The sequence below is a fragment of the Ylistrum balloti genome, unplaced genomic scaffold (assembly GCF_031769215.1).
Source record: "Ylistrum balloti isolate Yb309-2 unplaced genomic scaffold, AGI_CSIRO_Ybal_v1 Utg370790, whole genome shotgun sequence".
Lineage (NCBI taxonomy): Eukaryota > Metazoa > Mollusca > Bivalvia > Pectinida > Pectinidae > Ylistrum > Ylistrum balloti.
Window position 1 is genome coordinate 25396 of NW_026782461.1, and position 17421 is coordinate 42816.

General features: G+C 36.3%; 1 protein-coding gene across 1 annotated transcript in view; it reads left to right on the forward strand.

Annotated features, from left to right (window-relative positions):
• Positions 1 to 17421, forward strand: part of LOC132558457 (Fanconi anemia group D2 protein-like) — a 37590-nt gene that overhangs the window by 19435 nt on the left and 734 nt on the right. The window contains exons 22-39 of the mRNA XM_060223033.1: positions 1010 to 1147; positions 1717 to 1817; positions 2199 to 2423; positions 2899 to 3019; positions 4813 to 4888; positions 5407 to 5492; positions 6047 to 6128; positions 7319 to 7435; positions 8254 to 8501; positions 10328 to 10441; positions 11651 to 11778; positions 13231 to 13330; positions 14350 to 14566; positions 15274 to 15345; positions 15965 to 16003; positions 16172 to 16321; positions 16632 to 16778; positions 16973 to 17068. Coding sequence (XP_060079016.1) covers positions 1010 to 1147; positions 1717 to 1817; positions 2199 to 2423; positions 2899 to 3019; positions 4813 to 4888; positions 5407 to 5492; positions 6047 to 6128; positions 7319 to 7435; positions 8254 to 8501; positions 10328 to 10441; positions 11651 to 11778; positions 13231 to 13330; positions 14350 to 14566; positions 15274 to 15345; positions 15965 to 16003; positions 16172 to 16321; positions 16632 to 16778; positions 16973 to 17068 — 2257 coding nt within the window. The remainder of the gene's footprint in view (positions 1 to 1009; positions 1148 to 1716; positions 1818 to 2198; positions 2424 to 2898; positions 3020 to 4812; positions 4889 to 5406; positions 5493 to 6046; positions 6129 to 7318; positions 7436 to 8253; positions 8502 to 10327; positions 10442 to 11650; positions 11779 to 13230; positions 13331 to 14349; positions 14567 to 15273; positions 15346 to 15964; positions 16004 to 16171; positions 16322 to 16631; positions 16779 to 16972; positions 17069 to 17421) is intronic.

The window sequence follows — 17421 nt, forward strand, 5'->3', positions numbered from 1 at the left end:
TACAACTAGAGGAGAGATGGTAGCATTCAAGAAGTTTATGAATTACTCAATTTTTTTTCATTATTTGCTGAATTTGCCCTTTCTGGTCCTGTCCTTCAGGTCCCACGGGTTCACACCCACCATTCATACCAAATTGAGTCCGAATTACCTAACGAATGCTTCTGGCTCAATTTGGTATAAATGGTGGGTGTGACCTCATGGGGCAGGACTAGAGAGGGGAAATTTAGCAAATAATGAAAAAAATTTCTTCGGGAATTTTGTCTGCAGTATCCTTTGGTGAATGGGGACTCAACTTTTGGGGCAAGAGAGGTTGGGCCCAATAATAGGGAAAATAGATCAAATTTTTCAAACTCCTTCTTCAGTAGCAATGCCTGAATTCTGTCCAGATTTGATCTGCAATATCCTTGAGTCTAGAGTGGACTAACGTTTGTAAAAACAGTGGACTCGGCCCCTTGGGTAGAAAGGGCAGAGTGCAAAAGACAAAGTAGATAAAAAAATCTTTAAAATCCTTCTTCTGAAGGAGTATCAGGATTCTGTCCCTATGTGGTTATGAAACATCCTTGGATGAAAGGAAATAAATCTTGTCTTTAGGGGTGATCTTAGTTCCATGGGGCTGAAATTGCAAGGCTAAATAGGGGAAATAGAGATGATCTTATCATTCTGCTGGCCATGTGGAACAAGAGGGTGGGGCCATGGCAGAAATAGATACAAACCTTTAGACTTTCTTTTCCTTTAGTTTGGAGAAAGCAAAGTGAACAAATCAAAATCAGGTGAGCAATACAGTCCCTATTGACCTTTTGTTTGCCCAGTGTCTTCATGATTAAAGGAATTTTGCCAGAATTTAGTTTGTAGCTTTGAATATCTTCTATCCTTTAGAGAAAAATTAATGTTATTAGATATGAATGAAAATATTTTTATGTGAAAGCTGAAATACACAGTGCCTACTAGCTACTTGTTGCACATGTACTGGTTGATGCAAAGAAGAAAGATTAGTTGTATTTCTTCACAGCAAGTTTGTGGTTCCATTTGAGATGAAATACAGTCTAGATGATGATGTGGAGGGATCCATTGCTATCAATATCATCCCACTGGTGGAAAGGAGTATACAGGACAGGAAAAAACAGCAGCCGCAAAGGAATGAAAATGGGTAACATTTATACTATACTCAAACTATATCAACAATGTAAACTTTATACTGTTCTCAAACTATATCAACAATGTAAACTTTATACTGTACTAAAACTATATCAACAATGTAAACTTTATACTGTACTAAAACTATATCAACAATGTAACCTTTATACTGTACTAAAACTATATCAACAATGTAACCTTTATACTGTACTAAAACTATATCAACAATGTAACCTTTATACTATACTAAAGCTATTTAAACTGTATATTATACTAAAACTATATAAACTTTATACTATATTACATGTAAATCTATATAAATTATGCAAACTTTATATTATAGGGCATTTCGACCAAATTCATTCCTAAGCATGATTTTGTAGAATAGATTCAAATTTGTAAAAACCAAAGGTCTCCCTTGGGCATAATAAGGGAACAGATGTAAGTCTTCAAAATCTGTGACCAAACCTGACGAAATGAGTTGTACAGCTTTTTGTATAAGATGGGAGGAGGTCACCAACTTTTCAGAGGAGACTGTTTACAAGACTGTACAATTCATATATCTTATATGTATCATTACAGAAGATCTCCAGATCCTGTGTGTCTATCGTCTCATTTCCGTCTACTGCGGATCTGTGAAGAAATGCAACAGGGAGATCTTGCCAACATTGATGCACTTCTGGGTTAGTGGTTTTGACTTACAGTACAACACACATCAGGTTTCACAGTGAAGTCCAGAATAAAGTGACATACATCCCCTACTGGTGAAACAGAAGTAATGGTGGTGTTGGGAGTAGGCGGAGGGGAAGGAGGTTAAAAGTTTCTCGTCTCTTTGAAGCAAACAAGCTAAAGTCCATATTTACTACATGGTATCACAACATCTTGTTTTACACCTGATTAGATTTTGATGATCATTTGTCAAGGTTAAAATTGATTTTATTTGTAATGTACATTTTGAACTTTCTACAAAGACTGTTTTCCACATAATGATTATTTTGGCATTCTTTACACTAATATCCATTGGAGTGATACATGCCCTCTGGGCCTCTTGTCTTACATGCCAGGTTGCCCACTATTGCTGCCATCCCCTGAGACTTTTGAGAAAATTACGAGTTTATCACACAGAGAGAAAGAGATTGTTTGTTCAGCTCTGTTCACTGGCCTCAACTGGTTCAAAGAAATTATCAATGCCTTTGCCTCCCAGGACGACCTTGAAATGAAAGGCAAGGTCATCAAAAGAGTTCAGAACATTACAGAACTACAAGACTTGCTTGAGAAATGCTTGGCAGGTATATATCTCAATAATGTTATGTTTAAAATGTTTGACTTTAAATCATGTTGATTTTTCTTGTTAATTTTGTGTGTTTACATGGTGAAACAGAAATTTTTTTGTCTCTCATATGGTTGTTTAATAGCAAGGTAACATATTCTAATTTTTATGACAGATTAACTTCAGGTGACCCAGTTATTGTATGATTGAGAAGAATGTTTTAACATAAGTATACCAGATATGTTTGTGAGACAATTTGTCTAAATTCTGTATATGTAAAGAGTATCAATCTATATGCCCTTAGATTAGAATAGTGGATCTATTGGTACTCCCGAAACATAATACCTAATTATAAGCTTTATGTGATTAATATCTACTGTGTAGGTGATTGTACTGATCTTCTCAGCATGCATTGTTCTTCCTGTAACTTTATTCAAGGACTAAATTGATATACTTGACAAATAACACCCAGAATTTGTAATACTTTCTTGTAGCCACACCAAATTTCAAACCTCAGCCTGCCAATTTTGACTTTTGTGAATGTCCTGCTCCAACTCTACAGACTGCTAATGTAGTGAGTAAAAACAAGAAGAAGGGCAAGAAAACAGGCAAAAAGTAAGACATCTTGTTAGTATTTGTTCAGCCTCATGCCACGCTTGCATATATATATATTGTGCATACAGTGCTTATTGTATTTACATATGTGTGTGCGTGCGTGCGTGTGTAAAAAGTGTACTGTTGTGTTGCCATTGCAAGGCAAGGCTGCATTCCTCGATCTATAGTTACACCTCATATACGTGTTTTACACAAGTGCAGTCAAACATATTTGAAATACTATACCTACAGGATACCATGACTTTGACTGCTTTAAGCAGATAACTGGGTTAAAGTTGAATTCGCAAGTTCTTTAAAATCCCTCTTTTCCTGTAGGAATGATTAGATTTTGTCAAAATTTAGGCTTAATATTTGTAATCGGTGAAGAAGAATCAATTTTGTATAAACAGTGTGTCTCGGCCACTTTCAGCAGGATGTGTAGAACTTACAGGGGAAATAAAGGAAATTCTTGAAAATCCATCCTCCTCTGTAGGAATTCCTGAATTCTGTTCCAGTTTGATCTGATGCATCTTTGGGTGAAGAGAATTCAGTATTGTATAAACCTTTGTTCTCAGGCCCATGGGTCTTCTGTAGGAAAGACAAGGTCCTGTCCCATTGTATCTGAAGCATCGTTTTGTGAAGGGAAATTATTATTGTATAAACAATAGGTCTTGGGTCCTAGGGGCCTGAGGGGAGGGGCCAAAAAGGGAAATAGAGGATCTCCTTTACAATCTTTCTTCTTTCTTGGAAATGTTTCTGTTCTAATTTGGTCTAAAACATACCTGATTAAAACAAACCCAATTTGGTAAAACCAAGAAGCGTGACCCTCCTCAGAGGCCAGAGGTGTGGAGTGCCATCCTTCTTTCATACAAGGATATTGTCAATGTTTGGTCTGAAGCATCTTCAGTAAATGGGACTCAGTTTTGTATATTGTTTGTTCCTTTCACCTGTCAGAGATCCCCTGCATCCTTTTGGATTCACCATACCCCATTACTGCACTATAGTATATGACTGGTAGGACATTTGCAATAACAGAACTTACCAAAAGCTTAGATAAATTCACCACTGACACCAACCCCAAGAAGACATAAAGAAAGTCATTCAGACACAGACCATCAGGATCTGCGCCACTTAGTGATAACCCAAGCCCACAACAAACAAAATAACAGAAACTTTATACAACAACATTGTTCCTTTGCTTCAGAAGACAAAATGGCTACCAGAGATTATGATCTTTGAATTTGAACTTGGAAGATTGATATTGCTCTTTCTCACAAAGTTCATGTTAGGTCTTTCTTACATGAAGGATGTCTTTGTTATCAAGTGATTAATAGAAAATGAGGAAAGTAGAGGGAAAGGTCAGTCTTGCTCAAATCAATAATGATGGATAGCACAATTCTCTCAGATTTCTTGTTACCATGTCCAAATATTACCTCCCTCAGTCTTTAGCTCACCTGCTGTGGCATAGTATCTGTCCATCCAGGGTCAACTTTTCCCTCTTTACTTTCAAGGTCACAGAGGTCAAATATTTAAAATCTTTAAACAACTTCTCAGTAATTGAAAGGCTCAGGGTTCAGGTACCGGGCCAATAGCATACTGGGATGGAAAGCAACAAAGTTTGCTCAAACGATGACCTTGACTCACTCTAAAGGTCACAGAGTTAATTGTGATAAGAAGTTAACATTCAATAACAAATAGTCTCTGAGTCAAAATATTTTTATAGTCACATGCAGGGAATTGGCTTAGCAAAACTCAGGCCCATTAGGTGTCATGTTAATTTAGATTATAAAATATGTTCTGTCATTGATTTCCAGGAAAAAGGCTGACAAAGAAAATTCACCAGAAGAGGAGAGTGATGATAACAGTAAGAATGCTTCAGTCCTAAGCAAAGTAAGTCACTCTAAAGTCAAAAGATTCAGGGCCTTTCAATGACTTTCTTTTCCTGTCAATGACTTGGTCAGTTTTCTCTCCCTGTCAATGACTTGGTCAGTCTTCTCTCCCTGTCAATGACTTGGTCAGTTTTCTCTCCCTGTCAATGACTTGGTCAGTTTTCTCTCCCTGTCAATGACTTGGTCAGTTTTCTCTCCCTGTCAATGACTTGGTCAGTTTTCTCTCCCTGTCAATGACTTGGTCAGTTTTCTCTCCCTGTCAATGACTTGGTCAGTTTTCTCTCCCTGTCAATGACTTGGTCAGTTTTCTCTCCCTGTCAATGACTTGGTCAGTCTTCTCTCCCTGTCGATGACTTGGTTAGTTTTCTCTCCCTTTGTGTTATTGGTTAAGTTTTCTCTTTCTTGAAATCACCACATCAGTGTTTTCCCTCTCGGGATACACTTAAATGGTCTTTTTTGTATTGAGCAAATAAACTACTGGAAAATATTTACATTCACATTGAGTAAAACTTTTTGTAGACAATGGCCGACACACAGGTGGATGATGGAACAGAACAGTCTGATCAAGCAGTTGTCAGTTTCAGTAAATACAGACCTTTTCTCAGGTAAGGTTTCTAGGTCCCTCTTCAGGTAAGAGGTATCATGTTTGTTCAAATAAATTGCAGATACCTTCATACTGTGACGAGAATGAAATATGCCATGACCTTGATTTGTATTAATTTTTGATTGGAATTACAAAACAGCTTGGAATTTTGTTGTCAAGGAGGTTCAGTGTTTTGTTCAAATTTCTGTAATGTTCTTTAAATCCACACTTGCTACAAACAGTACTCAGCAGGCTTAAATTTGATGCTTGATATTGGATAAAGCAGTTTTGTTAAGTTTGTGCAGTTGTTCCAAGCAAAAATTCAACTCAGTTGACTGTTAAAGACTATGAACCTCTTGTTTAAAAAATTGGAGGACCCTAAACTTCCTAATTACACCTGCACAATCATGTAAAGCAAAACTATGACATTTTAAAGAACATTTCAATTAATTACAAGTATGAAAGGATAAAAGTTAATGATAAAACCTCATGGAAATTCTTGTTCTTCAATATGAATACTACCAAAACATGTTTCAGTGTGGCTGTCTCTGACTCCTGTGTGTGTCTGTTTTTTAGGGAGTTTGACATCAGCGTTTTCACCATTTTACATACAGGAACAGTCATGGACAAAGCATTGGACACAGATCTTAACACCAAGGTAAGTCTGAGGATATAAAAGAAATGTTAACTGATTTTGTCTGATTTTTTACTGTACTGGAAACATCTGTATTGTGGTATTAGGTTTTAGGCTTTGTAAACTTCTTGTTAAGTTCTACCAGTTGAATTTAGCTCAATTTTCATGTTAGGCAAATTGAGCTGATGGCAAGGGTGTAAGTTTTCACCCGTCTATCTTATTTCTTCTGGAAACTTTGAGGTTGTTACTAGTCATACAAGACAAAACTGAATTTATTTTGGTTAGAAGCATCCATGGGGGGAAAAGGAAACAAATCTATACAATGCATTTATGATCCCAGTAGACCAAATGGGTGGGGCCTAATAGTGGAAATTTTGCAAATTCATCAAAATTTTACTGCAGCAATGACAGGAAGTTGTCAAAAGTTTCATTTGAAGTATACTAAGGTTAAGGAGAACCAATGTTAGGGCCCACAACCCCTTAATTACAGAGTTATTACCCTTTGTTAATTTCATGTCTGAAGCATAACTTTATCGATGGTTAAGCAAGGATCATGAAACTTTGTGTATACAGTACATTGATGATACTAAGACAATGTGTTGTGTACTGAATTTAGGGCCCTTGACCCCTCAATTACAGAGTTATTGCACTTTTGTTAAAAATATATTTTCTAGAGTATAACTTTGCTTGCATTTAAGGTAGGACAATCCCTTAGTACCAAACTTATTGCCCTTTGTTAAAATTTTGTGTCCAATAAAGTCGTTTTCAGGGAGCATTCATCATTTACACTGATACTCGTTTTGGGGACAGATCAGTAAAAACAAAATGGCCAACAAGCTGTGATTTAGACAGTTTAAGTTTGCAATTGCTATTTCTTTAAAAGTGTAGAACACACTTTTCTTAAATTTTGAAATTTTGTTGGTCACTGGTTTTGTATGCTCAACTTTGGGACTCACAGGAAAATACAAAATGGCAGATACAATGGGGATAAAGAGCAATAAAGGAAAAAGAAGAGAAAAGATTTATCTTATATAGAGAGCCAAAAATGTCATACAAAGTGGGAACCAAAGTCCCTCTGGGATCTTTTCGGAAGTGCATAAAATATGATTGTTAGATACAATGTTGAAATATCCAACTGACTGATTCAGACCCTTAATGGGTCTGTTGTGATGGGAATTTACTTATATGTTTTATGATATACTTTGACTTTCAAGGCAACCACAGAGCTGTTGATCCAGCCAAGACAGCTTGAGTTTCTGTTGGAGGATCTTACCAGTAAACTAAACCACATTCTGATTTCCTCTACATCTACACGGAGGTCGTTTTTCAAGGTCAGGTCAAAATGCAACCTATATGTTTTATAATCATATGTCAATTTAGATTTTTCACAATGTAATGTCACCTGAATACATATTCGAGCTTTCTTAGTCTGTAAAAGTATTACTTGGGAGATTGTAAAATGACACAGCATCCATTGTCCTTTAAACCCACCATCATCAATTCTTTGTTTTCATTTTATGACTGATCAAAGGGAAAATAAATGGCGAAATAGTGGCCATCTTGGATTTTTGACAACTATATTTTGTTATCAGTTTGTCCTAAGAAGTATTGGATGGATCTATCTCAAATTTATTGTGTAGGTTTCCATTTATCTGTAGTTGTGAATTATAATTTTAGGACCAATCTGAAAAAAAATTGTCCTCAGTATTTCTGGAGTGTTACTTGGTTTTTGGACCAATTAGAAAGAAAAAAAGGAAGAAAATTTGGCTGATGAACTAATAAAACATGTGACATGGAATTGTTGTGGGTATAAATCCATTAAATTTAATAAGTTTTAATAGATTTACAACTGATTGGAGAACTCAGTAAGTTGTAAAGTTGATAACTGAATCTGTGAAGTTTTTGGTTTCATGCTTGGGTGCCCACAAAGATATTAGTACAACTGATTCAATACATTGTGGCAGTTTGTGAAGTTGACTTTACAGCAATAGCATTCAAACATTAGGAAAATCTTTTCCTATAAAATTGATGGTGGGATTCAAGTTTGATGATTAAAACAGATGGTAAAACACTTCTGTTATTATGTATGTATACATCCCACAAAACATTTTGCACTCTAATATAACTTTTTTGTACTTGATCTTAACAGACAAGGGTGGCGAAGAACATAGGATTTTCACGTTTGGAACAACATTGTCCTAAAACAATTGTTCTCAAGACAATAAAGCTGTTACCAGCCCTGTGTAACCACCTGGAGGGTGCCAGCGGGTTTTTCCAGACCATGATTGCAGAAAATGATGGTGTGATGGACGGACCAGGCAGTAATAAGCCGGAGGCTATCTTAATGGGATCCTGTTTCCATCTATTGCTACAGTGTTTACTGTCATTATTCTCATGGTAGGTATTATATATTGTTGGGGACCAATTTTGGAATCACTGTGGTAATCAATTCATTTGTCTGTCTCTGTCTGTGAATTCATGTCCCGTCTTTTTTTTAACAACTGTAGCAAACTTCATGAATGTGTGATGCAATTAAATTCATATTTAAGCTATACAAGTTTATTCAATTAAAAATTTTAAAAAGGTGGTAGTCACATGTGTGTCTGTTTATCTTTTGTACAATCTTTGAGATGGTGGTAGAAAGCCCACCCACCCTTGAGGTCTTCACCTCCCGTCTTGACTTGCTTTACCAAAATTGTGAACTTAATGACCCCAGAGTTTCACTTTCCCCCTGGGGAGGGGGATATATTTTACTCTACCTTATATAAGAAAATCACATATAAGCATAAAGTTTTATCAATCTCCATTAGAAATATTTTAATTCAAAGTTAGCGAGAATTATTAGCACAGGATGTTAGTTTGACAGTACATTGTATGTCTATATTGACCCTGGCTGACGTCCAAGGTCATGTGGGTGTGGCCATTAGAGATCAGATCATTAAGGCCAGTCTGGAAAGTAGGGGAAATTGGGGTATAATTAAACAAAAGTAGGTAAAATTCAATTTTTTCATACCAACATAGCTTAAACCAGTTCTTGTTTCAGAATTTTACCAATATTTTTAGCAGAGTTATGTCCCTTTTATTGGCAAATATGTGCATTGTGTAGAAAAGGCTAAATCTTTTTTAATTCTATTCCTTTCAAACTTGATATGATGATACAGGAAGCAAAGGGATTTGACAAACATTTCATGTGACACTGATTGCCCCTTTATGCCTTTTTCTACAGGTATTGCCAATTTTATTCATCGTGTACAATGGCTAGAAATACACATTTTGTAACAGGCTACAATCTAATATCATTTTAACAGTGTACACTTTGTCTAAACAAGGATATGGATCTTTATAATATTGACATACAGTATGTATCTGGTAACAATATTTCTATGATTGCTTTGTAAAATTTCCTTTTAGGGACATCACAGTAAAAGCATTATTCTTTTTATTGATTATGCATGTTATTCAGTTATGTTTCTATGCTATTCCGATAATTATATTCCTTCCCAAACTCTAGTTTGACCCTTCATATTATCTAGGAAACCCCTCGCAAATTTAGAGCTGATAACATGTGACAGTTTTGAAAATAAGGAAGTTCATTTGTATACACAAACACATGTATGGTGGCGAAAAATGTAGTGACACTGTACATAGTCACCTGTTTTTCAGCACCCAGACATGATATGGACAAGAAGACATTGTTTGATAACTTAAATTTTATTTAAAATGATGAAAAACGGTGATATTAATAACCATCAGCTGTACACATATTGTAAACAACACGCAAAGCATTGACCTAGTTCAACTTAGTAGGTCTGTCAGTCATTCCAGCAGTTTACATGCACCATCCTGATTGCTTTTTTCGTCTGATAAGTTCCCGTCTGCCATGGTAAGCTGGTGCAATTCTGAGATTTTTGTCTGCCAATTTGGTCATAATTCATTTTGTGGCTAAAATCATAACTTTTTTTCAACCCTGTCCGATTCACATTGGAAGCCATTGTCGTTTACTGATGTGGTGTGTTACATAAACAGACTTATTAATCAATGATGAGAGATTTTCCTTTTATGGTGAATACTTAGCATCTTTATGTACATGTTTCAACAGAAACCAACTGGCATTGTTCATCAGGTGATACACTCGATATATATGCCCTAAAATGATAAAAACTACAGAAAAAAACATTGTTTTACCGTGTTGTCGCTTTAATTATTACTGTTTCGCCTCACAGGAATGGATTCTTGATGACAGAAAACAAGCCTCTTTTGAAGGAAGCACTAGGAGTCCTGGTGGCAAGGATAAAGACATTCACAGCATCCCAGATAGGGCTTAAAGAGCTTGTCAGGTAGGTAGTTTATATACAAGGCTTGTTACAGCATCCCAGATAGGGCTTAAAGAGCTTGTCAGGTAGGTAGTTTATATACAAGGCTTGTTACAGCATCCCAGATAGGACTTAAAGAGCTTGTCAGGAGGGTAGTTTATATACAAGGGTTGTTACAGCATCCCAGATAGGACTTAAAGAGCTTGTCAGGTGGGTAGTTTATATACAAGGGTTGTTACAGCATCCCAAATAGGGCTTAAAGAGCGTGTCAGGTAGGTAGTTTATATACAAGGGTTGTTACAGCATCCCAGATAGGGCTTAAAGAGCTTGTCAGGTGGGTAGTTTATATACAAGACTTGTTACAGCATCCCAGATAGGGCTTAAAGAGCGTGTCAGGTAGGTAGTTTATATACAAGGCTTGTTACAGCATCCCAGATAGGGCTTAAAGATCTTGTCAGGTGGGTAGTTTATATACAAGGCTTGTTACAGCATCCCAGATAGGGCTTAAAGAGCTTGTCAGGTGGGTAGTTTATATACAAGGCTTGTTACAGCATCCCAGATAGGGCTTAAAGAGCTTGTCATGTGGGTAGTTTATATACAAGGCTTGTTACAGCATCCCAGATAGGGCTTAAAGAGCTTGTCAGGTGGGTAGTTTATATACAAGGCTTGTTACAGCATCCCAGATAGGGCTTAAAGAGCTTGTCATGTGGGTAGTTTATATACAAGGGTTGTTACAGCATCCCAGATAGGGCTTAAAGAAATTGTCAGGTGGGTAGTTTATATACAAGGGTTGTTACAGCAGCCCAGATAGGGCTTAAAGAACTTGTCAGGTAGGTAGTTTATATACAAGGGTTGTTACAGCTGATAGGCAACCATCTTGGCAGTTAAAATTTTTTTTTAATTTTTAATTTCTTAGATGAATTTTAGAATTTCATATAGTCAAAAGCAAAGCAGAGAAAAGAAGGAGACAAATCAAACTTTAAAGAACAAGGAAAGATAATTGATGGCAGGCGCCAACATCCCTCAGGTGTTTCTGGTACAAATATTAATAGTTGTCATGGTTTTCATGTAAACACAAAAATATAGTACAAAAATGTACTATACCATTTGATTTACTTAAAAAATACTCATAGTTTGAACATAAAGCAATTCAAATGTAGAGATAACTGGAAGAAAATATTCACAAATATTGTTTGTCATTAATGTACATTTATTCACTGAATTACATTCCAGAACCTCCTACCAGTACATTGCAAATTTTGCAAGTACAGTGCCAAACTTGACCACTTCAGTGACTTTACTCAGAGTCCTGCTCACACTTGGGGACAAAGTTGTCACTGATGACCTTCATTCCAAAATAGGTGAGTCTAAGTTATATACAGTTGTCAAAGCTAACTATCTATTAGTATCTAACTATCTATTTTATATGATTGGTTTGGTCTCTGCTCCTGGGGCTGGAGGCCCAATATGGGAAATAGTGCAATCATTTAAAATCCTTATTCTGAAGGAATGACAGAATTTTATCCCAATTTGGTCAGAAGCATGTTTTGGTGAAGGGGTATCAATACAGTGGATCACGCGCCTTCCCTGGACAGGAGGGATGGGGCCCAGGGCGGGAGGGATAGGGCCCAATATGGGAAATAGAGTAAGTTATTTCTAATCCTTCATTTTCTCTGGGAATGCCAGGATTCTGTCCTAATTTTGTCTGAAGCATCCTTGCATGAATGGTAATCAATTTTTGTTATAAATGGTTGGTATAGGTTCCCTGGGGTGGGAGGGGCGGGGCCCTTTAGGGAATAAATAGCAAATTATTGGAATTCCTTTTGCTGATTTTGTCCACATTTGGTAAGGGTGAGGCCCAAAACGAGAAAATCCTTTTCCTCATCATGGGTAAAGCAAATCCAAGTGAGCAATACAGGCCATGTGGACCTCTTGTCCAATTTTATAAAACAACCTTCATATTTATACATACGGTATATATATATATCTCACAATGAACTATATAACAAAGATTATTGGTTATGTAATCATTTTATTTATGAGCAATGCCAACCCATATAGTAGTAAAAGATGATCTACATGGTGGAATTGTAATATAACATGTATATACAATAGTCTGTCTTTTCAAAACAGTGAAGCGCTGGGAATAATATCACACTTTATGTTATCTTGTTATACATCAGTGATAAAGCTGTCAGATTGTCATACATATCTGTTGTATAAACAGCAGAGCCAAATTGACTACAGTACATTGTAACCATCTTGTGTACTTTCTATTTTATTATCTCTTTACCACAGCCGAAATAGTTAGTCGATTCCTTACTATCTCGTACACTATGTACAACATTGTTAGTTTGCTTAATACTGGTCATTTGTCTGATAGAGGTGACCGTGTAGTCATTGAAAAGTCTCACTCTAATCTTTTACTTGCTGTGTTATAAGAACTACTATTCCATTGACATTACAAACCTGAAGAAAATGTTCTGAAAAAATAGGTTTATTATTTTAAAAGCCATGAATTGATATAAATCCAGGTAAAATGAAATTATAAGAAAAACAATCATCAATTTCTTATTACGTGTTTGCCAGCCAATCAAAACGTTTTCAAAGTATTGATTAAAAGTTTATTTATATGATGGTTGTAATTATTAATTGATGTCTTTGAATTGAGTTGAATAACACCCATATATGGTGGTAGAAAAGAAAAATCATCATATTATCATAGAGACAAGTTTTGGGATTATAAGGTATTGAACCCTCTTTCATAATTATTTATATGTGATGCAAACAGTTTTTGTGTTTAATGTTGACAGCGACAATATCGGAGGAGTTCCTAAAGCGGGAATGGATTGGAACTGATGGTGAGAGGGAGAAGGGAGCTAAATATAATGAGAACCTACAGTTTGTACTTAGGTAAGATGAGCTGTGTATCTTGTGTCTGTTCATCTTGTGTCTGTTCATCTGTCCTTAACAAGTTTTGTTATTAGGTAAGGTGAGCTGTTTGTCTTGTGTCTGTCCATTCATCCTGGATTTTGGTTACCAGTATGTGGGATTTTGAAAGCTTTTTAACAATGTCTTGCTGAAAAATAATTAATCTTTCTAAAATTTCATATGCAGGTTCCCAATGGTTTCTATAGCACAATGCCCACTGTCTGGAAAATCATGTTAACATTGTTTTCTCCTGATGTAATTTGTATTAAGACAGAACTTCCCAGGCCTACAAGTTTCCTATAAAACAATAGCAAATGTGTGTTTAAAATGGACTTGTATTGCCAGGTGAGGAGACAAAAACCTCAGATTAGCGTCCTAAATCAGGTTATTAACTCACTTGCTTATGCCATGCCTTGGTGTCCATCACCCATCTGTTTGTCTTTAGGAGTCAACTTTTCTCATCTGCCAAGAGGCTACGCTCATGCATAATAATATTGACCTGTAGTTAGCATGCTAGGATCCATTCCTACCAAATTTGTTCAGATGAATGACCTTCACCCGCTTTCAATGCTACAGGGGTCAGATGTGATAAAATCTTTGAAAAGCTTCTTCTGGATAACCAAAAGGTCAAGGCTATTGATAATGTTTCCACAACATAATTGTATGAAGGGCTATCTTTATTTAAATGAACAACTCTAAACAACTTTCACAGTCACAGGTGTTTTGGCAGGGCCAGATGTGTTGTGAACTTAAAAGTTCTTCTGAAAACAAGCAATAGGACCTTGGTCATGGCATTTGCGAAGTAGCATGTAATTAACTTTATGAACTGACAAAATCTTCTTTTTATAACTGTAGAACAGGTGAGCAATTCAGGCCCATCAGGCCTATATCATATATCGGATCTTTAAAGTCAACTATCCACCAAGGCCTATTGCTGTCTTTTCAGTTTATTGCTTAAATGTATATGTCTGCAGGTCTTCAGAATTCTTCTTTCCTTTCAGGACCTACCTCAGTTATTCTGAGGACTCTTTGTCATGTGTAGAAACCATAGTGACCAAGGGAATAACAGAGTTACTGGAGATGGACAAGAATGGCAGCTCTGACTTGTATCCTACACTGACTAAACACTCATTCTCAGTGTTCTACAGGATAATGTTCAATGAATTGATTGGATGCCTCAAAATAATCACACCTGTAAAACAAAGTGACACTAGAGAGGTAAAGTTGTCTCCTTGTAATAAACAGAGAAGTAGATTTGTTTCCCTGTAAAATAGAATAAGACCAGAAAGGTAGAGTTGTCTCCCTGTAAAATAGAGTGAGACCAGAAAGGTAGAGTTGTCTTTCTGTAAGATAAAGTGACACCAGAAAGGTAGAGTTGTCTTTCTGTAAAATAGAGTGGGACCAGAAAGGTAGAGTTGTCTCCCTGTAAAAAAGAGTGAGACCAGAAAGGTAGATTTGTCCCCCTGTAAAATAGAATAAGACCAGAAAGGTAGAGTTGTCTCCCTGTAAAATAGAATGAGACCAGAAAGGTAGATTTGTCTCCCTGTAAAATAGAGTGAAATTTAAGCTGTAATTCTGTATCAGTATGTCCTCCCTATTAAGATATTTTGGAAACATTAGGTCAGTAATGTCAGTAGAATAGAAATGCTTCAACACAACCAGCAGAGGCTTGAAAAGTGACATTTCAATAACAACACTGGCAACTTCATCTGTAATCAGTCGACACAACTTTTTTCTCTGAAATCTCATGTACACTATGATGTAAAATATTGTGATGTGCTGGTAAAATGATTGTAGGAAAAAAAGTACACAAAATGTAGCTATTTACTGAAGTCAATTAATTTATGTGATTTAATGTATTTTGTCTATCAGGTCTTCCATTGCTCTCCTCTCTTTACTAATTCCTGTGATTGTATCTTTACCAGATGAAGCTAGACTGCCTGTTGAGATGGAATCAAACAGTTCGTATATTACACATACTGGTGAACCTTATCAAGGTAAGAGTAACAAAATATTATGCTGCCATGTTTGTAATATTTATCTCCAGAGTTTCATTAGCAAACCTGGCCAAAATTCTTCTTCCTCTGAAGGAATGACAAAATATTATCCAAATTTGGTCTGGAGCATCCCTGGGTAAAAATGAACTCAATATTGTATAACCAATTGGCCTGACTCCCCTTGGGAGCATAACATTGGGGTACAATAGAAGAAACAGAGGAATAACTACGACCTTCTGTTAAGATGAATGTATCTATGGGAAAAAGGGAAAAATTTTGTTTTATTAATGGATTGCCGATATGCAACCATGATGGATTCGACTTTCTTAAGAGGAGTTTTCAAATTTTCTATATAATTGAGAGCAAAAACAAAGGAAGGAAAAGAAAAGTACTTCTTTACAAACCCAAATGAGTATAAAAAAAATGGTGGGTACAAAGATTTTTGTCTAAATTTGAACACAGGTTTTCAATATGTATACATTAATAATATGCACATTTTGAATCTTTGTATCTTTTATCACTTTTTTTTCAACTCCACTGGATATGTTAAACTGATTTCTTTTGAATGGTTTTGTAATTTTTATGGATTTGATAACATTGAGCTATGTTTTCATTTCAGGCTTTTGATGGAAGGATGAATCTGGGAACAGCTCTGAAGGTATGATCGAAATCATATCATTTTTAGCTAACTTAAGTAGATTTGTGTATATCTAAAGCATGTGTCATGCTGCATATATTTTCCATGCTTAGTCATCAATATCTTAACAATAAAAGATCATAGAAAGAACCTTGTGATATTGATTCACTCTTGATAATGTTTTTGCAGTGTGGTCGCCAGTTCCTGGACATATTCTTGCGACAAGGAATGCCACTGTTGGACAGCTTGTTTCGGTCACATAGAGAAGATATTCAAAGTTTGCTCAAAAACCTACAGCTTAGTACACGTGCACTCCACCATATGTGTGGTCACTCAAAGGTCAGTATACACACTCCAACACACGTGCGATAATCCAAAGTCAGTGCACACTTTACCACATGTGTAAGCTGTAGAAAAGGTCAGTGAGTCGGGCCCATTGTGCCTCTTGTTTGCCTTTACTGCGAAACTGAATTTTGGCATAGCTGAGTTAATAAGAAGCATGTGTAATGATACTTATGGCATATATCCTGTATGGCATGGCAATATGGAAGATAATTTACTAGCAAAAACACAGGATTTGTTAAATGAAGCAGTCTGACAAACATTTTTGACAGCATTGCTAAATGTTGGTATGTATGATACCTTACAGATATTGAGAGACCTAGCACTGACCAATCAGGTGCCATTTTTGAAGAAAAGTCTGGAGACATTTGTGTACAGAGTCAAAGTCATGCTCACAGTCAACAAGTGCTTGGAGGCATTCTGGCTTGGCAACCTCAAAAACAGGGATCTTAAGGTAAGTCACTCCACCTTTATAGTGTACCTGAACATTATATCAGGTCACTCAACCTTTATAGTGTACCCCATGATAGTGTTAAATGGTTCCTTGACCACCTACAGTCAGTTGACCGAATGAATGCCACAAGAACCAAACTCTTCAGGCCTTTTTAATGTGTTACTACATGATGTATGTTTATGGTCCAATAACAGGGTGAAGAAATAATGTCCCAGACATCAGTTGTGGAAGAGGAAAAGGAAGATGAAAGTGATGAAGAGGAATCTGTTCCCGATGAAGAAAGTGATGTGGTAGGTCCTAGTCAACATACAGATCCATTCCATTGTCACCATCAAGCCTGTAGGGGACTATTATTTGATCAACTAAATCAGCCAGGAATGTTAATTTGTGGTTGCAAATGTCACATCATACATTGTAATGCACCAGACATGATAAGAGGGTGGGGTTTAACTGTGTTTTTTTTTCGACCATTCACTTTATATATTTTTCATTTAACACTACACATATGAGGCTAGTGTCCACATCCTGGCTTTTGCTATTTGGAAGATTTCTTTAATATTTTATATGTCTTTGTTACCCTGTAAAATAGCCATCAGGCATACAAAGCCCTGTGTTTGTAAGCTTTTGTAGGCTGCATTTCGAA